The 23,602-nt window shown below is 44.3% G+C and overlaps 1 protein-coding gene across 1 annotated transcript; it reads left to right on the top strand.

Annotated features, from left to right (window-relative positions):
* The first annotated feature begins 628 nt into the window (after window positions 1-628).
* On the top strand, window positions 629-6,076 carry LOC107115825 (3-ketodihydrosphingosine reductase-like). The gene is made up of 5 exons (XM_015417584.1): window positions 629-890; window positions 1,245-1,772; window positions 2,137-2,166; window positions 2,375-2,538; window positions 5,834-6,076. The coding sequence occupies exons 1-5, from the start codon at window positions 629-631 to the stop codon at window positions 6,074-6,076; spliced, it is 1,227 nt and encodes a 408-aa protein (XP_015273070.1).
* The last annotated feature ends 17,526 nt before the right edge of the window (window positions 6,077-23,602 follow it).

Below are 23,602 nucleotides of genomic sequence, written 5' to 3'. Positions count from 1 at the left end.
CCTTAAGACTTTCTTTATTTGATGCTGGCTGCAGTTAAGCTGGGTGTGAGAGTTTTTCTTGGGATACAGGGTTGCTAACCTCCAGGTAGGTTAAAACACTGATGCAGAATGGTCTGGTAATTATCAATCTGTATGTACTGAATGTTATTGCTTATTGAATGTAATGAATATTTATACCTGACTAGGATGAAATAATGATACACTATGCACTTTACTAAATGATGACCATAAGTAGAACACATTAGTTTGTTATAAGGTTTTTGCAGTGTATATTTATTTGTTGCTAGATTCTCCTAACACTGCAGCTCGGGTTGCTTCAACCTCCAGGTAGGGCCTGGGGATCTCCTAGAATTAGAAATGCTCTCCAGGCAACTGAGAAAATTGCTCCTTTGGAGGGTGGACTCTATGGCATTCTACCCCAGTGAGCTTTCTCTACTCCCCAAACCCTGCCTTCCCCAGGCTCCACCCCCAAACCTACAGGGACCTCCCAATCCAGAGTTGATTGTCCAACGATCACTGTAGATTTTAAGTGAGCCAGAGAGGCGGCAGCGGCGGAGGGGTAGTTTTCTTCCTGCCCATTTTCCATTTCCGGTTGAGCCTCTGTCTCTGGCAGTGGTGGGTTCCAGAGATGCTGTGGGTCATTCTCCTGTTGGCTGCCTGCGAGGTTGCCCTCCTCTCAGCCTTCTTCCTGTTGCTCTACCTCGCATCGCTGGTGACCAGCCCCAAACCTCTGTTGCTGCCTGCTGCGCACGTCGTGGTAACTGGCAGCTCCTGTGGCACTGGAAAACGTATTGTGGTGGAATGCTTTAAGCAAGGTGCTTTTATAACACTACTTGCAAAAAATGAGAGTCAGCTGTTGGAGGCAAAGAAAGAAATTGAAAAAATATGCAGTTAATGATAAACATAGGGTTGCCAAGTGTGACTGACCTTGCCGGCGGGAGACTCCTGGGTGGATCCCGGCGTGTGCGCGCACGCGCAAAGCATGTGCGTGCCGCATGCACATCACAGGGAAGTGACATCATGACGCCGGGCATGCTGGGGGCTGGGCCACGACCATACAGGGGAAAACCATAGGGTTTTCCCTTGAATGGCCGTGGCCCCGCCCCCAGCGTTCCCAGCGTCATAACGTCACTTCCCTGTGACGCGCATGCCGGGGTGGGGTTCCCCCTGTGGTCCGATTCCCCGGCGTCGGGGAACGGGCCTCTGGGGCGGGGTTTTTTCCGCCCCCCGGGGGGACTTGGCAGCCCTAGATAAACAGGTTGTACACTGCATCTCTGTAGATGTTTTTAAAGACTATGCAAATGTGGAACAGGTCGTAAAACAAGCTCAAGATAAGTTGGGTCCAGTTGATATGCTTGTAAATAGTGCTGGGACATTGGTTACTGGAAAATTTGAAGATCTTGATACCAAGAATTTTGAGGAACTGATCTCTGTCAACTACCTGGGTGGTGTTTACCCAACTCATGCAGTAATTACCACCATGAAGGAACGAAGAATGGGAAGGATTGTGTTTGTGTCATCCCAGGCTGGGCAACTTGGACTATTTGGTTACACAGCTTATTCTGCAACAAAGTTTGCACTTCGAGGATTAGCGGAAGCTTTGCAAATGGAGGTAAAGCCCTATAATGTCTATATAACAGTTGCCTTTCTTCCGAATACAGACACACCTGGCTTTGCAGAAGAAAGTAAGACAAAGCTTTTAGAGACCAGACTTATTTCAGAAGCCTCACCTGTCTGCAAGCCTGATCATGTTGCTAGAATCATCGTTAAATAATAATAATAATAATCTTTCAATTTATTAATCGCTCAATCCACGCGGGACTAACAATGATTAATAGGGGTAAGGGAGGACAACATATATCTTTTAAATCACACACATTCACAGTCGGCGAGGGTTTGTTCAGCTGCGGGTCAGACGTGTTCCATCGGCATATTCACTTGGGCTCGGCTAGATGACGTCAGCTTCTCCAGGTCTTGCAGCGCCGCACTGCCATCGCCTGGCCGGGACGGCCCATTACAGGCTTCTCGGAGTCTAAGAGATTTTTTTTCTTAGGCTTTCAATCTTGCGAGCTGAGCCGGCTAACCTCCCCCACCGGGGGGGCGGGTTGGTGTGCCCACCCTCTCTAAGGAGGGATGCCATACAAGGAAAATTCGGGAGTTCTGTTAGTACTGATGGCCAGTGCTCCCTCTAAGCTGTGGAGTCTCATGAACAAAAATTCTAGTTTGTGAGCTACTGGCATTAAGGTTGTGAGTGAGCGATTTGGCTACTGCATAAATTAGTTTGCTCTGGAGCCATCCTTCCTGAGCTAAGACAAAAATGTGTGAGCCGGAGGCTAAAAAACTGTGAGCTAGCTCACACTAACTCAGCTTAGAGGGAACACTGCTGATGGCCACATGTTGAACGTCATAACTAGTGGAATGTCACCAATGAATTTTCTTGGTGAAGCTCTAGAGGCGGAAATTTGTAATGGTTTTTTCCACCTCGGCCACTACTATATAGCAAGCTTTGACAGCATAGTTTGCGGCTGCATGATACAAGTATATTATTTTTTATCATTTATTTGAAGTTGATATTTTGGTTATTAGAACACACTAGAAACATGTGGCACACAGAAACCTAAAAATCTAAAATGTTGACAACTGCTCCTAATTCTTTCCTCCCATCTGGTTATAAAACTCAGCACAGGTTCTCACAATTTGCCCAATTACTAAATTCTTGTGTGAGGCCTTGAAAGAGACAACAATGGTGGTTGCAGGAACACTGAAATCACAAACGCCTGCAAGCAGAACTAGGCCTTCAGGGTGCTTAGCTTCACAATGGCCCAGCCTAGCCTGATCTCATTAGATCCTGGAAGCTAAGCAAGGTCAGTCCAAGTTAGCTTGGATGGGAGACCACCAAGGAAGTCCAGGGTTGCTATTCAGTTGCTATGTAGAGACAGGCAGTGGCAAACCACCTCTGAATGTCTCTTGCCTTGAAAACCCTACAAGGTCTCCATAAGTTGTCTGTGAGTTGATGGCACTTTCTACCACCATGGTTTGCTCGTGTAATGCACTCACTTATTATCTCCAGTCTGTTTCTTTTAGCTGGCAATGTGTGGTTCTTGGTCCCATCCCTCTTGCCATCCCTTTCACCATCCTCACTTTATGTTCTCTGCTGTTTCTTTGCCTCTCTTGGCCTTTGAAACAGAAGTTCTATACTTAAACATCAACCATGGAACAGTCACACTAAATCATGGATTCACACTAAATCATGGATTTCTCCCATTAAACAATTACCACAGATACTCTTTCTTATACAATGCTACAATATGAAGCACTGAAGTCAATAGACTGCAATAACTCTATACAGGACTGTACTGACAGTCCATTCATTTACCCCCGTGAATCAGTCTATAGGGCTAAAATGAGGATTCCCCCCCTTTTTGTCTCCTCTCCTCTCCTCTCCTCCCCTCCCCTCCCCTCCCCTCCCTTTCCTTTTCAGTCCTGAAGTTCTCTCCCTTCATGTTTTAGTACTTTTAATAAATTGCTGGGATCTGTCTTCCATGTAGTTCTTATTTATCCTTTTGACTTTGAATTTGGCTGCTTTGTAATTTTGACTTTGTTTTTCTCCATCTCTCTACAGGCCCGTAGCCAGGATTTTGTGGCTTGTGGGGCAATTTTTTTTTCTGGTGGGGCTGAAGTTCTCAGTGCAGAAAGAAAAGCCAGAATTCTGAGGGTGATGACTCAGCTACTATGAAATCAAGGTGCTGGTTCTCACCTTTAAAGCCCTTTGTGGCCAGGAACCTATATACCTGAGGGACCACCTTTCCCCCACATATACCCCAGAGAGCGCTGTGATCAGGGGTTCAGAACCGGCTGGCCCTTCCGAGTCTCAAGGAGGCCAGACTAGTAACAACCAGGGCAGGGCTTTCTCGGTGGTGGCTCCACTCTGGTAGAACGAGCTCCCAGAAGAGATCAGGGCCCTGCAGGGCCTTTTACAATTCTGTGGGGCCTGTAAAATGGAGCTCTTCCACCAGGCTTTTGGGGCCACTGCCACCACTAACAATAGCGTGGAGGGGAGGGGCCCCCCCCCCCCGGATCTTTAAATATAGCCTGAGCAAGCTGTCTAAGACAACCTAAGAAGACTAGAGGGCTGACTGCGAACTAACAACCACCACTGTGGAATTACGGAATTATTGCTACTAGCACATTGTTACATTACTAGGAGTAAGGCCCGTTGTGGGAAGAAATGCAATGAGCTCTAGAAGGAAGCTCCAGGTGAGTGCCCCAACTGTGGCTGGTGGGGCGGCATAGGGAAGGGGAAAATAGAGGGAGGCAAGCCATGTTTATTTCCTTCTGCTTAGCTATAAGGGAGGGCTGTCTTATATTTTGCTGCCCAAAGTGGGTAGTATGGGAGGACAGCCTCATGGTAACAGGTATGGTTCCCTCCACCCCTGACTTACGTTGATTTGGGGTTATGCAGTGGCAGCTAATGTAGAAAAGCACCTCCTCCTATGCCATGTCTTCTGGCTTTCAAGGGTCTGGAAAGTGGTTCCATAGCCAGTTACAGGTTTGCCAGCTCTGGGTTGAGAAATACCTGTAGATTTGAGGGGTAGAGCCTGGGGAGGGCAGGGTTTGGGGTGTGAAGGGACCTCAGCAGGGCATAATTCCATAGAGTCCATTGCTCAAAGCAGCCATTTTCTGCAGGAGAACTGATCTTGGAGATCTCCAGGTGCTTCCTGGAGGCTGGCAATACTAAGGGTAGGGCCAGACCTACAAATTTTAGAGGTAGAGCCTGGGGAGGGCAGATGGAGTCCATTGCCCAAAGCAGCCATTTTTTCCAGGAGAACTGATCTTGGAGATCTCCAGGTGCTGCCTGGAGGCTGGCAATACTAAGGGGAGGGCCAGACCTGTAGATCTGAGGGGTAGAGCCTGGGGAGGGCACGGTTTGGGGTGTGGAGGGACCTCAGCAGGGTACAATTTGGGCAGTCCATTGCCCAAAGCAGCCATTTTCTCCAGGAGAACTGATCTTGGAGATCTCCAGGTGCTGCCTGGAGGCTGGCAATACTAATGGGAGGGCCAGACCTGTAGATCTGAGGGCGTGAGCCTGAGGAGGGCAGGGTTTGGGATGCAGAGGGACCTCAGCAAGGTACAATTCCATAGAGTCCATTGCCCAAAGCAGCCATTCTCTGCAGGTGAACTGATCTTGGAGATCTCCAGGTGCTGCCTGGAGGCTGGCAATACTAATGGGAGGGCCAGACCTGTAGATCTGAGGGGCAGAGCCTGGGGAGGGCAGAGTTTTGGGTGTGGAGGGACTTCAGCAGGGTACAATATCATAGAGTCCGCTGTCCAAAGCTGCCATTGAGGAAATTTTCTGTAGGGCAAATGATGTGCTGTGGCTGGGGAACACGCTGATTTCTGGGAGATCTCCAGGCCCCACAGGGAGATTGGCAACTCCAGTGACCATTTAAGGGAAGATTGGGATATGTATTTTGGCATCTCCAATGACTGTTTAACAGGGCTGTAGCTAAAGCCTTCGTAGTGGGAGGGCCCTGGGGAAAGTGGGGAGGCTGGAGTGTGTGTGCGCACGCGCCACCCACACACGTCACCCGGAAGTGACACCACACACCCTTCAACCACATCACGCTGAAAAAGTCCCACTTGTGAGTCTATCTCGGCAACGACGTTTGGTGTTTTCACTGCCTGTTTCCTGTTCAGACGCTCTCTCTCTCTTTCTCTCCCTCCCTCCCACCGGTCTGTTTCTTAAAGGCCCCAATCCACAGACCAACCAAACCAATAATCTCATTTGTCAGATTGGGATGAAGTCAACCGGAATCTGCCCCTAGTTTTACAGGTCTTCACCCTCTCAACCGAGAAAAGAAAAACATCGTGGCAGTCGAGGACAAAGGGTGAGAGCATCCATTCCCCCGCCTCCGTTTCTTCAAAACGAATTAAGAAGGTGGTGGAGGAAAGGCGCAGCAGTAGAGAAGTGGTGTCCTTTGAAGCTACGAATCCGGTGGATCTGGACCCTTCTCTGCGCTGCGGTCCCGGGGGCCCTGGCTCTTCTTTCATTGGGAACTGGCGCTCTACCCACTAAACAGCACGTCCCGCATCCCGATGCTTACGGCAGCCGGAGCGCAGTCGAGCTTTTTTCGGAGGCGCCGAAGACTTGTTTCGACCTGGCAGGAGGGTGGAGGCCAGGCGGGCTCGAGTGGGGAAGCTCGCCTGAAGGGAAGCACGGAGCCAGCACTTTCTAGTGCGCCCACGGCCTGATTGTAACCTCGCCGTATCGGCGGGAAGTCCCGTTGGTTTCAAGGGGGTGGAACTTCAGGGCCACCCAAAAGCGAGAGCGCCCCAAAGCCTGGAGTCCCTCCTTGGCCGCGCCTTTCTCCCTTGGCTTCCCTTTCCCTTTCCCTCTCCCGCTGCTCTCTCCTCCCTCGTTTGCCGAAGCCGCCTGCAACCGACTTCCCTTCCCTCAGGAGAAGCTGCTGCGGAAGCACCTGAAGCCTGGTGGCCCGCCCTGGTTAACCGCCCATCGCCGCCGCGGGCGGAGGGGGAGCAGAGGATCGGGAGGGAGGGCCCCTGCAAAACCAGCGGGGGAGGCCAGGCCCCATGGGCCCCACGCAGGCTACGGGCCTGCTGTTTAAGGGAAGATTGAGATATGTATTTTACCTCAGAACACATTCAGTGACTCGCAACCACAAACTGTTTAGAATGTTAGAGGCAAAGGCCAATCAGGCCGTATATGCAAATGACCTCTGTGTTCCGACTGGCTATTGGGGGGAGAGGAACAGCAAATTGTTTAGAATATTGGAGGTGAGACTCAGGCAATGCAGCCAGTGGGCATGGACAGCTTCTGAGTGACAGATCAGGGAGCGAACTGATTTGGGAGTGTGTGGAATGTTCAGGAGGGTCCATGACCAAAACAGAATTATTATATAGAGAGAATGGTTTTAGCATTGTTTAATTGTTACATGTTGTTCTTAATCTATTTTATGTCTATTGTAATAATTTTAGGTGTTTTATATAAACCACCCTGAGCCAGCTTCGTCCGGGATGGCGGGATAGAAATCTAATAAATCAAAGGACGGAACGGGGGCGGAGCAAATGGGCACGATCCCATGGCAACATCTGGGAATCGTTGCCTGCCCGTCCCTGTTCCATCCCAAACGGCGATACCACGCTGTAAAAAAGAACCACCTAGGCTGCTGCCACACGGGACGGATGAAACACGGCTAAGCAAAGCCGCACCGAACTTGAGACGCCGCGGCGGGATCCCACGGATCCCCTCAGCCGCGGCGCATCGCTCCCCGGCACGATCAGATGCCGGGGAGGAAAGTCCGATGGGAGGGGGAGGCTGCCGAACTGCGCATGCTCGAGCATGCGCAGTATGCCCGGGGGCCGGGATGCGGCGGCGCAAGGACGAGCCGCCCGATCCCACGGCCCGGCTTGCGGCACTGGAAGGGATACAACCACCTAGTTAGGTGGTTCTTTTTTACAGGGCGGTATCGCCGTTTGGGACGGAACAGGGACGGGCAGGCAATGATTCCCAGCTGTTGCCGTGGGATCGTGCCCGTTTGCTCCGCCCCCGTTCCGTCCTGCTCCCGGCCCAAAAGGCCTCGTATGGACAGGACCTGGGTTTGGCAAGTAAACTCACTCCAGTTTGTATAAAAACACATAAAACTTTACCAAGATAGATCTCTAAATTGCAAGCTGTCAACCACTTTAGATGACAGTTCTCAGCTGCTGCATGTTAATCACTTCTGCCAGCCTAAGCAACAATTCCAATAACAAGCCAGCAGGTGGTGATGATAAAGTCAAGAAAGCTAACATTTAGGCAGAAAACCTCTCTTAAAGCAGACCAGTTTCTTGACACAGAGTTAAAAGGGATCCTAAAGGTCACCTACTCCAACCTCCTTGCTCAGAGCAGGAATTAGGCAATGACAGCACCCCATTCTGCTTTAAGGCCCACATGCCTTAAGAATATTTAAAATGATGGGAAAAAGCATTTAGCGGAAAAATTATTGTGCCCCCCCCCAGTGCCATCATAGGTATGGGCCTGTCTTTTTATTGGCTTTCATGAGGTAGCTTCATTTATTTATCTTGGAAGTCTATTGTGCATGTTTTTCCTTCCAGGAGTCTCATTTTCAAAATTAGGTGTCTTCCATCTGAATCTCTTAATTCTTCTATTACTTCTAATTGTGAGTTATTTATGTAAAAAGCTACTCCACATTTTTTAATGCTGGAACAATATATGCCTTGCCCAATTTTTTAATTGTTTAAAATATGTTCATGTTTCTTCTTTATATGAGGTTCTTGTAGGTATAATATATCAGCATTTTATTTTTTTTCAAGTGGTTGAAGATCTTGGTGTGTTTCAAAGGAGAATTCAATCAATTGATATTTATTGATACTATATTTATTTTATCAATTTTGCCCTGATGTTGTTGCCACATCCAACTTATCCTTTCCTGTGCTTGTTTCTTTGGAGTTTTTGGTCTGTGAACTTTGCTTTGAGCTGCTTGCAAATTGTTCTGAGTTACTTGGAGATTGTCCTTCTGTTCCTCTGTGTAAGTCCTCTGCTTGCAGTTCTTCAGCCAACTGCTTGGCTTGTTCCTCTATTGTGGTTACTTTTCTTCCTTTTGGTAAGTATACCTCTATTGCAAATGGTATTTTCCAATTATATTTTATTTATTCCTTTTGTAAAATCTGCCTAAAAAAATCAAAGTCTTCCCTGTTCCTTAACATACTTGTTGGTAAATCCTGAAATAACTGCACTTCTTTTAAAGGTTAAAGCACTTGGGGCTTTTTAGCTTGGAGAAATGATGACTGAGGGGTGACATGATCGAAGTTTATAAGATTATGCATGGGACAGAGCAGGTAGAGAAAGAAGTACTTTTCTCCCTTTCTCACAATACAAGAACTCGTGGGCACTCCATGGAATTGCTGAGCAGCCGGGTTAGAACGGATAAAAGGAAGTACTTCTTCACCCAAAGAGTGATTAACACATGGAATTCACTGCCACAGGAGGTGGCGGCGGCTACAAGCATGGACGGCTTCAAGAGGGAATGAGATAAACATATGGAGCAGAGGTCCATCAGTGGCTATTAGCCACAAGGTATAGATAGGAACTCTCGGTCTGGGGCAATTGATGTATTCTTGGTGCTTGGGGGGGGGGCAACAGTGGGTGGGCTTCTAGTGTCCTGACCCCACTGATGGACCTCCTGATGGCACCTGGTATTTTTGGCCACTGTGTGACAGAGTGTTGGACTGGATGGGCCATTGGCCTGATCCAACATTGGCTTCTCTTATGTTCTTATGTTCTTTTACCGCAACTGTCCAAAGTCCCCCCAGTCCAGTCCAGGCTAAGGACCTTTGGGTGGAAGGGCTACAGCACAACAAAATTATAAAATCCTAGTGTATGGCTGCCCACACACTAGTCTGGTAGGCTACCACCAGCTCTTTTTAACTATCCCAATGGTTTTGAAGCAAAAGGGCAAGCTCCTAGCCTTTCTGGGATTTAATCAGAAAGTCTACCCTATAGCGTAGATCTGCAGAACAAATTTCCAAACAAAAGCCAAGTACCTGGTAGATGGTCACTGGGTTTAAAATACTGGAATTAGATTGAGATCAGTTGAAAGCAAACACCACATGCAAATAAAATATAATTATTTTTATTAAGTTGCAAGAATATTTTAAAAGAACAAGACTTTGAGGGAAAACAAGAAATCTAAGAATTAAAATGCTAACTAACACAGTAATACAGTAGTTCCAAGTTACCAGATGTTATCCCATCTCAGGTTGAAGGCTCTCAGAATCAAAGCAGCTCTCTCTCCAGGGTCAGCCAGGGCCAGCAAGATGTTTGACCCTCGCAAGCAAGCAATCAAAATGGCTGCCAAGAGCATAACAGCAACTGCATGGTGTAGTAGCGCACAGTCACCATCAAGCACATGCTAAGCTGAAATCCTAACTTTTTATGAGTAAGGGTCCAATGTGGACCCAGGCCTGAAGGACCAGTAGAAACCCTTAGAGATGATGTAACTCCCTGTTGCTGGGCAAATTACCTATAGGGTGACTTGACCAGAATGAAAGGAATCAAATTTACTGCAGATTGTCTCAGCCCCTTTCCCACAGGTGAAACCCATAGACCTCAATTGGTTGGGATGTGTTGATTGGAAGTTGGTACTAGGCACTCAATTCCTCTGCACAGCAGCATGTTATCTAAAAATAACAAGGTCAGCTTGCTTTACTTAACAGTGTCTCTTTCTATCTCCAAAAACTCACACTAGGACGCATTTAGGGTTGCCAGACTCCAGGTGATGGCTGGAGATCTCCTGGGATTACAATGGATCTCCAGGCAACAGAGATCAGCTCCCCTGGAGAAAATGGCTGCTTTGAAGGGTGGACTCTGTGGCATTGTACCATGCTGAGGCCCCTCCCCTCCCCTCCCCAAACCCCACCCTCCCCTGGATCCACCCCCAAAGTCTCCAGGCATTTTCCAACCAAGACCTGGCAACCCTAGCCACATTTGAGGCCTGCACCAGTGTTCACAATAATTTTTCCACCATTTCTTCAATTCTCTGGTCTTCATCTATACTCCTTTTTTGTTTTTCTCTATGACACGTTCCTGTTGCCATTTTCCTTTTCACTCTTCTCTTTTTAAAAATATTGCACACACTTTCCATATATTATTTCCACATACTGTTTTCTGTGCATATTCCAAATGCACAACAATAAAAGTTTATACTATTTAAATCACTCAGCTAAAGTGTATGTCCATTAAAATAAAAAAATGGTATTATCTACAGTTCTTATTTTAGAAAGCTAAATGTAGCACGTAATGAATGTTCTGAATGAATATAGTATAAATTAAAGATACCTTATCTAATTATTAAGTCACAAACATCAATATATCACCAACAGAACAGTTTTTTCCTATTAAAATTTAATAAAGCAGGGGAGAAAGCTGATAAATGACAGGGGGGGGGAAGGTTGAAGGAGAAAGGGAGGGGGAGCAATAAGGAAGCAGAGGGAAAAACCCAGCTTGATTCGTCTAAGGACTTCAGGAAAAAACAAACCAATCAGTATTTTCTTGTTTTTCATTCTGGGAGATTTCAAAGAAGGTGTCCAAGTAGGAAAATACATAACAAAGAAATATAGGGGAATTTCACATTACCAGTTTTCTCCCGGTTTCAAACCGGGAGTCTTCCGTTTTCAAATGAACCGGTACAGGGCTGCCGTTTCACACACGGCTTGCCCCTACCGGAAAGGAGCCGATTCACAAGCGGTTCGGCGTTTCACACACGCACCGCTTCATTTTCCCGCCGTTTTCTTCCCGCGCAGGCGATCGGGGTTTTTTTTTTAAAGGTTCGGCTTATAGCGATATATCGATATAAGCCAAACGTTCAAAAAAAAAAAAAAAAAACCCCCGCGGGCAAAAAAAGGCGGGAAAAAAGGGTATCGGAACCGGGAGAGGAAAAGAAATATCAAAAAAAGAAAAACGTAAAAAAAAAAAAAAAAAAAAGCCCGCGCGGGCAAAAAAAGGCGGGAAACAAGCGTATCGGAACCGGGAGAGGGAACGGGAGACTTCTCGGAAGCGGTTGACAGGTAAATCGCTTCCCTCCCGGTTCCTATACGGGAGAGAGGCTTCTGTGTCTGAAATGCCACTTAGATCCCGGTAGGGAACCGATTCCTAACCGGGTTCTGTCTGAAATGACAGACCACAGCCCGGTTGAGAATCGGTTCCCTACCGGGACATAGCGCCTGTCTGAAATTTTTGTCTTTCCATTGCCCCCCATGCCTTCCTCAGCTCTAAGGCAATGCCTTCTCCCTTTTGGTCACCACCACAACTAGCCAGTCTCTTAGGGTTGCCAAGTCCTTACTGTATGCAGAGCGGGGGACTCCAGCGCTGCTCCAGGAGTCTGTGTGTGCATGCAAAGTGCGCACGTGCCGCAATTACGTCACCCGGAAGTGACGCAACCACGTCGGGCACACCGGGGCCGGGGCCACAATCATCTGAGGGAAAACCATAGAGTTTTCCCTCGGATGACCGCGGCCCCACCCCCAATATGCCCGACGTGACACCCGGGTGACGTGCTGACGCCAGGCATGTCGCGTGCTTTGGGGGTGGGGTTCCCCCGGGGCATGATCTGCCACTGTCGGGTAACGGGCCTCTCGGGCGGGGGTTTCCCTGCCCTCCAGGGAGACTTGGCAAGCCTACAGTCTCTCTCTACAGCATGGTTCCCAGCACAGGCCATGCACAGTCCACTGGCTTGTCTGGCTGCTCTCTTCCTTCTGCTAGGCCTGGGGAAAGCTCCCTGCAGCCATCATGGGGCATTCCTTTCCCTCTGTCAGCTCTTCTATGCTACCTCTCAGGTGAGGAAACAGGGATGATGACCTCTCCCAACTACAATGTCTCCAGTGCCTTAAATTTCTTTCTTACAGTTCCTTCTGTGTCCTTTTCCAATCTGGTTTTTGCCCCATACTGAGACTGTTCTCTGTAAGATCTTCTAATTGCTAAATCACAAGGGCCATTTCCTTCATTAATTCTGGTTCTTATTTTTCTCAGCTTTTACTATAGCTGACTAAACTTCTCAAATCCCTCAGCTTTCTCAGATTTTGTGATTTAGCTCTTAGTTTCTCAACTGCCTGTCTCACAAATCACAGCCTGCCTGTCTCACAAACCTTTCAAAGAATCCCTCTCTCATTCCCCCACTTCTTCTTTATCTTGGTAATTCATAGTATTTGGTTCCTAACTCTATTTTTCATTCTTTATACCCTTCCTTTGGGTAATCTGATCTCCTCTTTTTACTTGCAATGCTACTATATGCCAAAAACATCCAGCTCTAGCTCTTCATTCCATACTTCTCACTGTCTTGCCTTTCTTCCGCTTGGAAGTTGGGTGTTTAACTTAAGCTCAAGTAACCCAATGACAAAATTTCTTGTATTTCCCCCATAGTCTTCTTTTTCACCTTCACTACAAACTTTCTCTTTATCTCCCTGTTAGTAATCATCTTGCTTCAATCTTCTCAGCAGGCTAAGAGTTTGAAATACTTTCATTCTTTCCAAGTACTACTCTAAGAAAACTCTCTATCCTTCTTCTTTTTTCTATGGTGTTTTGAAAAAAGCATCTTTACCTATCTGCTTGGTCCAAACTCTCATCTCATTCTTTATTGATTATTGGAATGTTTTATTCCCCATGCACATGGTTTATTCTCAATTGAACCTGTGGAGATAGGGTGGGATAGAACTGTTTTAAATAAATAAATACTTCTACTTGTTTTATTTATCTTATGTTTTTAAACCACATGCCATCTCTCTCTTCACTGGCTTCCTCTGTTGTGCTGAAGACTTCCCAAGGTCTTACCCTTTATTTTCCTTTGTGGCATTAGTTATTCCCTCCATTAATCAAATATTAATCTTCTCATTAAATATCCACCATTTCTCATCTGTGAACTCTCTCTGTCCCAGCTCCATAGGTAGAGAATATTCTCCTCATAGATATTCATCAGGTTTCCTCCTTGTCCTTTTAAGAAAGCAGTTCAACTCACCAAATGGGATATAACTGATGTAGTGTGAAGAAACTTGCAGCTGAGAAATGGATGGAGTGCAAGAATGGAGGGAGCAAGCCTGTGACAATTTTTGACCACCACCGCCAAGAAAACCTGGTACTAGCCATTAGCAGGCCTCATACAGCAAGTGAGTGTCTGAGGAGTCTGCTTAGAGCAGGGGGTATGAATCCAAATGAAGGTGAAGGAAGCAAAGTTGAAAAAACAAGTGGTTTAACACTGGCCAGCTTTGGGAATGGGGACAAAAAGGGGGGGGAGGGAAACTGAACCTAGAAACCTGGGATCCAGAACCTGAAAAGGTTAGTCAAATAGAAAAGAGGGCCAACAATTTATGTATGTATGTATGTATGTATGTATGTATGTATGTATGTATGTATGTATGTATTTCCATTTTTATCCAGCCTTGCCACAGGGTTGGCTCAAGGCGGCTAACAACATTAAAACACTAAAACAATAAATACATTAAAATGCAATGGAATATACAAACAAAGCCTAAGCTAAAAGGTTAATATATCTATAGTATATAAAAAGATACATGTATTTATTAACAAAGAATTTAAAAATATATAAGGGCCCAATCACACTTCATGTAAAAATACCAGAATCTAACACACAAGGACTTGACCTGATGTACATGGGAATCGTACATGAAATTTTTAGTGTTTTATTAAAATGCCTAGAATGACAGATTCTATACTGTCATTTTTTTTAGCAGGAATTTTACAAACATATTTGTGGGCCAGTAAGTTATGGATAGAGCTGGATGTGACAGAAAACAATGGGCTGTTGCTGCATCTCTCACACCCTCTTCTGTCCACCATCAGCATTATATTGTGCATTTGCCCACCTTTGCTCCACGTGACATAATAATAGCACATGTTCTATGGCTCCACTTGACATGGAGTTGTTGTTTGGGACCAGAAGACTTACATTTTATTCCATCATGGTTATTCCATCACTATATTTTATTATATTGTATTCTATCTAAAGTGCTTGGTTTGATTGGAGAGGACCCAGGTTCAAATCTCTGCTTGGCCAAGAAGCTAATTAGGTGGATTTTGGACAATTGTTTCGGTTGTCGATGAGGTTTTAATATATTTTTTATTTTCTATTTTTGCTTGTAAGCAATATTTTTGCTTTTGCTTATTTTTTGCTCTTAAGAAATAAGACAGCTACGAAGAACATACAAAGTGTTTAACCCTACCATTTCTTAGTCCCTCTACTGAATTTTCTCTGAAGACATTAAGAGAGTCATGCATCATAGATAGAGCCATTTTCTTCAAATGTATTTCTCAAATAATGCAATCTATTTATTCCTTATTTTGGAATCTAATTAGATGAATCAATTTTACTAAAAGCAGAGTGTTCCATGCACTCTCCTAGTCCACTCTTCATTTGGAACGTCTTTAGATTCATACTTGGATACCAATTCAAGTATGACAGTAAAAAGCAAATTGGCTCTCAAACCTGTTCATTACCTGCATCCTTTATATCTCAAAAATACAATTTGACATCACTAGATAAGATGCATTGCTATCTTTGATTTCACTCTCACATTTGTTGTTGATTTTCCGTCTACCACTGAATCACATTGCTTCTTCCACTATACTATTATTATACTATATACTATAATAATAATCTGCCCCTTCAGCTAAAAATGTCATTTGTACTCTGATTCTCTCCCACCTTGGCAACAGTACATTACCTCTTGCTGCCCTTCCTTCAGTCTCACTTTTGTCCAGGGGTACAGACTTGCCTCCATGCTATGACAAAAGGAAAGTGTATTGGGGGCAGCACTTCTGGTTTTTCGGGCCACTTTTGGTTTTACCAGAAGTAGCTCAAAAATGTTATTTTGGGGCGGTATCTCCCCCCTGCCAGCCAGCTGGCCGGTGGTGGAGAAGCCCGCTCTAGACAGGAATCTGGGATCCCTAAGAAATGGAGATGGGACAATATCTTTCTCTAAGGCAGGGCTCATCAGAACACAGTAATAATGCAATTATTAGAAACCATCTATGAAGGCAGACCACAATTCTCTATCTATTACTTACATCAGAGTTGGTTTTGGAGGCTGCAGGAAATACATCAGTCCAACCACTGAGGCCTTATGATTGCTAGATAGATTGATCTTCTCTTCCCCCTTCCATGCTCTTTCTTTCTCTATATTGTTTCTTCACAAACAGTATTATCCACTGAAGGTCCCCTTTACAAAAACAAAGAAGTTCATCCCTCTGCCTCCTAGGAACTTGTTAACTTGCTACAAAGACAAACAGGACTGACTGACCTTGAGAATCTGACAGTCTGAGCAGCTTCATGATGCTACATAGCATGGGGGGGGGGGCAGAGGGCCTGAAAGACCAGGGAAGTCTTGAGGCAGAGTAACTTTCAAAACAAAATAAAGATTTTATTTAACCAGTGTTGCATGACTCAGCTGATCCCCCCCCCCCCGCTATCACTGGACTCGGAGCTTTGGAGGAGCTTAACCACCTTGATGACTCTGTTCCTGAGGGCAGCAGAGCAAAGCTTTTCTTCCCTTCCTCCATGTTCCTCCTGAGTCATGTGCCATTTCTTTCTCACCATGGCTTTGCAGACCGCAGGCAATCCTCTCCAGCACCCTGCTGCCGCCCTCCTTTTACCCCCATCTCTGCTATCCCTGACTTACCCTGAGCCTGCTCCCACCCCTCCCCTTGCCACCCCACCCTGTACTTAGGGAGGGACGCCGGGCTTGGGTGGGGCCTTGTCCCCAGGCATCTCTTCCAGGGTGGGGTAGAATGCCAGTGCTTCGCTGTGCCCTGGACACTGTGATTGGAGGTACGGCCATCCCTACACTTGGAGCCAGCTTCTCTCCAGCCCTGCTGCTGATGGCCCTGGAGGTTGCCAACTCCAGGTTCAGAAATTCCTGGAGATTTGAGGGGTGGAGCATGGAGAGGGTGAGGTTTGAGGAGGGGTGGGACCTCAGACAGGTACAATGCCATAAACCACCCTCCAAACTAGCCATTCCCTCATGGGGAACCATTGTTGCCAGTCTCCAAGGGAGGGATGGAGATCACGCAGAATTACAACTGCTCTTCAGATGGCAGAGATCAGTTCCCCTGGAGAAAATGGTGGACTCTGTGTCATTATACCCTGCTGCGGTTGCCACAGCAAACTGGTGCTGAGTGCTCAAGGCAGGGGCACTCTCCCAGACCCTCTTTCTAGAGCTTGTTGTATTTATTTCTACAATGGGCCTTATTCCTTGTAATAGTATAAAACAAGCCCTGGTTCCTCTGACTAAAAAGAGTTTTTAAGAACCACATCAACTGTCAATTTAATGTTTCTAAACATTTTCTAATATGAAATATTAGCCAGTTTGGTGTAGTGGTTAAGTGCGCGGACTCTAATCTGGGAGAACTGGGTTTGATTCCCCACTCTTCCACTTGCACCTGGCCGGATGACCTTGGGCAAGCCGTAGTTCTGGCACAGCTGTTCTTGAAAAAGAGCAGTTTCTGTCAGAGCTCTCTCAGCCCCGCCTACCTCACAGGGTGTCTGTTGTGGGGAGGGGAAGGGAAAGTACTTTGTAAACTGCTCTGAGACTCCTTTGGGTAGTGAAGGGCGGGGTATAAATCCAATCTCCTCCTCCTCCTCTTAATTAAAATGATGAACTTATAGGTTCTCCCATATTATTATATAGTGTTTCATAATTTTAAAAATTCCTGTTTTCAAAAATTTCAATAAATCTTGTAATGTAAATATTTTGACTACGAAATATCCTCAAATATTTATCTTTATGGACCCTTCATGAAGTTAATCAGACTTTAAAGGGCTTTTACAACTTCATACTTTGTCTTGTTTTAATAAATGCCATTCCTTCCTTTGTCACAGTGTTGCTCTCTCTTCTCTCTACAGATTCCCTGTGGAATATTTTATGGATGGTTCCTAACAAATCACTGACAAGTACATAAAATGACAGTAAAGTGTCCAAGCCAAGCCCCCCCCCCCCGCCCCACTCCAGTATGGCCAATAAAGAAGATTAAAATACTGAGTCATTATTGACAGTTTTAGATCTACACTAACTCATGATCCAAAGGAGGAGACTCAAGAGGACTTTTAAATCATTATGTTCTAAATTGCATGGTGGAACATCATTAGAGTGTAAACAACTAGTTTAGTATACTTATAATATAAACTAAAATTAGATATTTTCATACCACTCTTATTTATTCTTCATTGTATCATTTGTCTAGAGATTCCAGATAATCTGTTACTATTTATAAATCCCACTAGGATAATATTCCATTTTTATAGTGTTGCTTAATCTTCTGACTATTGTTTCAGAATTCTATTACTTTTTATTTATATGTTGTGTTGTACAGGCCCACAGATTTAATGAACTTGTCAAGTTAAATAGGCATCCACAGATGTCTTTGGTTTATAGCTGTCATCTGTCTCCAACAACTCCAATGCCATGTGGCTATATAAATCATGCATATGATGTGTTTTGCCCTAGTTGCCTCTGAGGGCAATGGAAGTACAGTGCGTTCCTTTCCCTTGTCAGGTTCTGGGGAGAAATAGTTTCAAGGAACATGCTTTTCTTAACGTAAAAATGACATCTTGTGTGACCACCACTCTTCAGCGTAGTTGGACAGGCTGAATACCACTTGAGAAGTGTTAAATTATCTCAAGCCATATAAGAAGGGTACATAGTTTAATGGCTTAGCATACATTTTGCATGTATGGTACATGAAGCCAAGAAACCTCACCCTGTGAGAGACAATTTCTAACACTTGGAGTACTGGGCCAATGGACACTGTAGCCCTTTTCATTCATTGTCTTCATGTTCAGTTTGTGTTCATTGTATATGTATAGACTATATGTATACATACTGAGTCATCTTCACAGCTATATATGAGTTGAACATGTATAAGTATTTGTGGTAAAACCTTTGGATTTCCAAGATATGGATACTGGGACATAAAATTAGGATGCAAATATGTTTGCACAGCCACACAAACCTGTATACATGTGCATTTGAATGTATGCACATACAGTGTAAGATGTAAAACACCCTAGTAGAAGGCAACTTTATGTGTTCAACTTGTGATGGTATTCCATGATTTCTTGAATATATCAAGAAACTATACAGTGAGAATGGGTTTTATTGTTCTCTACAAATATCCTTCAGAATGTTGTTGCTGCTGAGGGAATATACCACCATGGCAGCAATTTAATATAAGTCATGGGTGTCAGCTGGCCTCTACACTATGGTGGAACTAAAAAATGGGGTTGGAGTGATGTTGTGCCTGATGTTGTGGATACAACTGGAAGTGGCATCATGTTGCTTTAGGAACTCCCCAATCTGTGTGGTAAAAACCATAGAGATTAGGGGAATTTCTAGAGCATTGTGCATTCACTTCTGGGTACATCCAGAAGTGGCATTGCTTTCCAACCCCCATTTTAACACCTGCTGGAGCTTAGAGCAATTTTGGCAAACCTATGGATGTCCCTTGAACAAGAATACAGATGTTGTTTGCAGAATCTACCTGTCGCTGCAATGTAGAAGGGCTGTATCTGATATAGTTTATGAATCAGCCTTAGCTGGTAATGTTACACTACCTGCAAATATATTAGGAATAAATAGAATCTGAGAGGAAATTTAGGGGAGCTGAGACTAAAAGGGATGTCTATGGCTACTGTTGCTAAACTAGCATTGAGAAGAGGGTAAGACTGAGAAATAACTGTTGAGACAAGGGATAAAGAAATCTAAATGAAACAGTGCCAACTTTAAATATTTTTATACAAAGAGTGAATAGCCAAAATTATGTCCTCCCCAATTTTTGGACTGAATCTAATATTAGCACAGATACACAATTATAGAATTGGAGGTAGAAAAATACCACTGCTTCCGAAATCCACTATGGAAATATGTTTCATGTTACTTCATGGTAAGGATGTGGTATAAGTTGTTCATGATTTCATTTTGAAAAAGCTACCATCCTAACTCAAGAAATAGTTATTTTCTTGGGGGATAAACATATAACCAATAGTGTCTGAGGACTTTAAAGCTGGCAAAATGGTAATTTTTAAAAACACATGCACACCTAATATGTATAGTACTAATGAAGAAGAAACTTCTAAATATACACAGAATATTATGGTCTCTCCATGAGAAACCTCATACATTCTCTTTGCATATGTAGGGATATGAGGACAGTTTTCAAATGAAACAGCTGAGCTCTAACACTTGTGTTGAAATTAAGCCATATTACATGATATATGTTGGGAATCCATGCACTAGTTTTAAAAAGGAACACACCCCTTGCCAAAACCCGAAAGCAATAAACATAGCTATGATTCCAAAAAGATCAGATACACCAGAAAGCAAGGTGGAAATTTTGTGAAAAATAAGAGCAAAATCCATGCCATCTCTTTTACTGGATCAACTGAAGTAGCTCAAAACATTGTGCAAGCTTTCGAGCCCACCAGGACTCTTTATCAAGCTGGATGTTATAAGACTTAAAAAGATAGAAGGGTGGAAAACAGATCTCTCAGAGCATGGTGTAAAGGTCTGAGCTTGTTGGTTTCCTCAGTGAGATGCCAGCTGGCTATAAGCTTGACTATATTGTTGCAGTGTATGGTAACAACATGTTTTCTTTGCAAGCTTTGTTCAGTCAATCTCCATTCTTTGTCCTTTGAGTGAAATATAGAAACCATTTTCTGGCCTTGCTTGCTCCTTCTGAGAAGGCATAAGAAAACTTGTAGGCAATAACTCCCACCTCCCATGAAATCCTGTGCACACTACAGTCTCTTTGCAAATGTATAATGCTATGACTGTTGAAATGAATTATAGCAGCGCTCATAATTAAGAAAGTGATCTAAACAGCTCTCATACAATGTGAAGTCAGGATGTAGGGCATGGGAGCAGGATCGAGAAACAAAGTAGGATGAGACAAAGTTTTGGCATTCAAACTAGGGCTGTGGCTGTGTCATCAGAGTTTGGAATAGAGCTCAACCACCAGATAACACATTGTCAATTCCACTGTGTAGCTGCTAGAATGTTTTCTATCAGCCCCAAAGGCAGGTCCCATAAAAGGGAAATTGTGATGAGCTATCAGTCAACCACTGGGAAGCTGAGATACTAGCTGTAAAAGAAAGCAATCCCAGTAAAATCGCCAGCAAAGTTTGGTAATCATATGATGCTGCTTAAACCAAGTCAGACCATTGCCTGAAAACATGAGGAGTCCTGCTGAATCAGGACAATGGCCTATACAGTCTATCAAAGGGGTGTCAAAGAAGTGGCATGTGGGCCAGATGTGCCCACCACAGGGCCTGTATCCGGCCCACAAGCAAGTAGCTCTCATCTGTTTCGTTCTCCCTCTCTCCTGCTTCCTTCAGCATCACAGCTTGGATTACTTGGGAGCTACAGAGCAAAGCTTTTCTTCCCTTCATTGAGTTTGAGTTTGAACTGAAGATTAATTTGGACAAATCATAGAAATATACCAATCAATAGAGTTAGTTTTAATTGTACCTCTCATTTCCTCCTGTTATAAAAGGTGGGGGCCACTCAGCCCTTAATGTAGGACCTGCAACTGTATATACAGTAGTACTAGCTGGGTATTACTCTATGCATACAGCTAACTTTTATCTACTATTACTGATCTTATTCGTGTACCCCAGGTAAAGATCTAAGAAGCCCCAAGAATCTACAAGACTTTCTCTATTTCTAGGAAACTACCCTATCTCTAAGACAAATGATGACAAAACATAGTATGTCCCAATTAAAATTAAGAACTTTTATGCCCCATTGGTTTCAGTAGGAGAGAGTTAAAGATCTGCTTAGCACACACACCCCCAAATCAAGGGGGCACATGTATTAAGTTTTGGCTGCTTTGCACCCAATACATGCACCTGGGAACCTTTTTGGGAAAGCTAATCACTACTTGCCCTAATCCTACCAGCTCAGTCTTCTTAAAATTCTATTTATATTGTTTGCAAAACTGTGGGTATATATAATGAGTACACACGCAATACACTCCTTCTCAATGTCAAGCTATAAAGATTTTTTTTAAAAAAGACAAACACATTAAAAAAATCAATTCCTGCTAATTTGTAATCTAGAGAAAATTAAAAAGAAGGCAAAGCCCAAAGCCATGCATCAGAACTTTCTTCCCTCCTGAGGAATAATCTATTTCTTTCTGCCTTCCATCTGCTCCAAAGGATTTGTGCCTTGGATGATCACCAGGGTCGACCATTAGTGGCTATGTGCTGGCAGAAACTCAATACAGTGTTTACACTCAAGTGTACTGGCAATTTTAAACAGTGTACTGTGCTAGCTCTGCTGAAATACTGGAGCAGCCAGCAGCCATTTTCTTTCCCCACTTCCTACCAAGCAAACTCAGAACAAGTTCAGGGAAGAAGATGCCTGAAGCCAGTTGCAGTAGGTGTTTCTTTCAAATTAACATTCCCCAACTTGTGTTAGCTCCCTTACTCTTCAATTTATTTATCAATGACATCGTAGAACGATTGTCTGACTGGAAATTTGTTTCACTCTCACTTAACAATCAGAAGATCTCTCTACTATTATATGCAGATGACAATGGTCCTGATTTCCTTAACTAGAGCGGGTCTGAGGAAGTTGCTGAATGGCCTGGGGGACTACTGCTTAGAAGAAAATTTGAAAATAAATTACATCAAATCAAAAGTGATGGTCTTCCGTAAAATGCCAAAAAAAATGTTCAGGGTGAATACACGGCACCCCAATTGACCAATATAAAACCTACAAATATTTGGGCATAACTTTCCATGAATCCTTGAACTGGAAGGCCACCTAGCTTTGTGAAGCAACAGTTCTGGGTAGGTGCAGATAGGAAAGCCATGCCTGGGGTACAAAGCAATCCTCTGCTAATCACAGATAGGAAAAGGTTGGAGGAGTTTAATTTCTTACACACACAAAGTTTGTTGTTGATGTTATGCAAAAGGTTTACTGGGATCGTTGTGGAGTAATCCAGTCCTATCTTTGCTTTTGTTTTACACAGAAGAAGGATGTTGACAAAGTAGGTAACTGATTAAAAGAAAATGTAGATTGGAATCTTCTTATGACTGTAGATTTCAGTTATGCACTGATAGTCATAGCTGCTAACAGCTTGTTCACTTACCAAGTCTATACCAAGGACCTTTCTGCACTGGCAGCTTGCTCTGGAGAATTTGAGGAGTCAAGCCTTAAGGGTTGACATCACAGTCTCACACATTCCCTTTGCACTGTTCCGCCCCCCCCCCCCGGGTGTATTTATTTGTCTATTCTGTATGCATTCTGCATTTACAAGCAAAACCCACATTTTTTTAGCTAACTGGCTGCTTTGTCTAAGATGAAGAGAAAGGCAAGCATCTTTCAAAATGTTTAACTGCAGACCCAACCCCTCCCTCCCTCCCTTCATGATTCTGCAAAAAGAAAGGGAAGGGAGGGGGAAATCCAGGCCCACACATGCAAGACTGACACATTTGGGAGCAGAGAATCCCCTAATCCTTTATATTTACTGATTCCTTCTTATGCTCTCTCTGGCTTCTTAAAAGTTTGCCTGAGTGGGAGGACACATCCTCTTTTGTCTTTGGAGAAGGAGGGAAAGAAAACAGAACAGGGAGGGAGTGTCAACCTGAAGAGAGAGAGGCAGAAATGGGGGAGGGCAGCGGGCAGCACTTAAATACTTGCAGAAACAATTCTAGTTTAGAAAGGATTAGCGATTCGAAAGCAGATGAGAACAGAGAATTGCAGCAAAAGGCGTTTTGGTAACTACGAGTAACAGTGTGCTGGAAGGGGTCTGAATACAGATTCCTGTAAAACAAATGGAGAAACAAGAAAAAGCCCTGACACACACTGGGAGTGATGGAAGGGAATGAAGAATGGAAGAGTGGGATGCGCTGAAAAACTGAGGCAAAATAAGAGTGCAGAAAGTGCCCCAAAGAGCAGGTTTCTATTCCTATTTCTATAACGTGAGAGAAAATTGAGAAAAACAGAGTTACTCCTTATACAATTTTGGTAATTTTAATCCTGCTGCCACAAATAAATAATTGTTGGTTGATGATTA

The sequence above is a fragment of the Gekko japonicus genome, unplaced genomic scaffold, assembly GCF_001447785.1.
Source record: "Gekko japonicus isolate JY-2015 unplaced genomic scaffold, Gekko_japonicus_V1.1 scaffold18, whole genome shotgun sequence".
Classification (NCBI taxonomy): Eukaryota; Metazoa; Chordata; class Lepidosauria; order Squamata; family Gekkonidae; genus Gekko; species Gekko japonicus.
Note: the sequence above shows the minus strand (reverse complement) of the source record. Positions and strands in the feature narration are given on the sequence as shown.

Coding starts and splice junctions, on each gene's coding strand:
- LOC107115825 (XM_015417584.1), top strand. CDS start 629: ATGCTGTGGGTCATTCTCCTGTTGGCTGCCTGCGAGGTTGCCCTCCTC. Junction 891..1,244: donor AGAAATTGAAAAAATATGCA/GTTAATGATAAA, acceptor GGGACTTGGCAG/CCCTAGATAAACAGGTTGTA. Junction 2,167..2,374: donor AAAATTCGGGAGTTCTGTTA/GTACTGATGGCC, acceptor CTCAGCTTAGAG/GGAACACTGCTGATGGCCAC.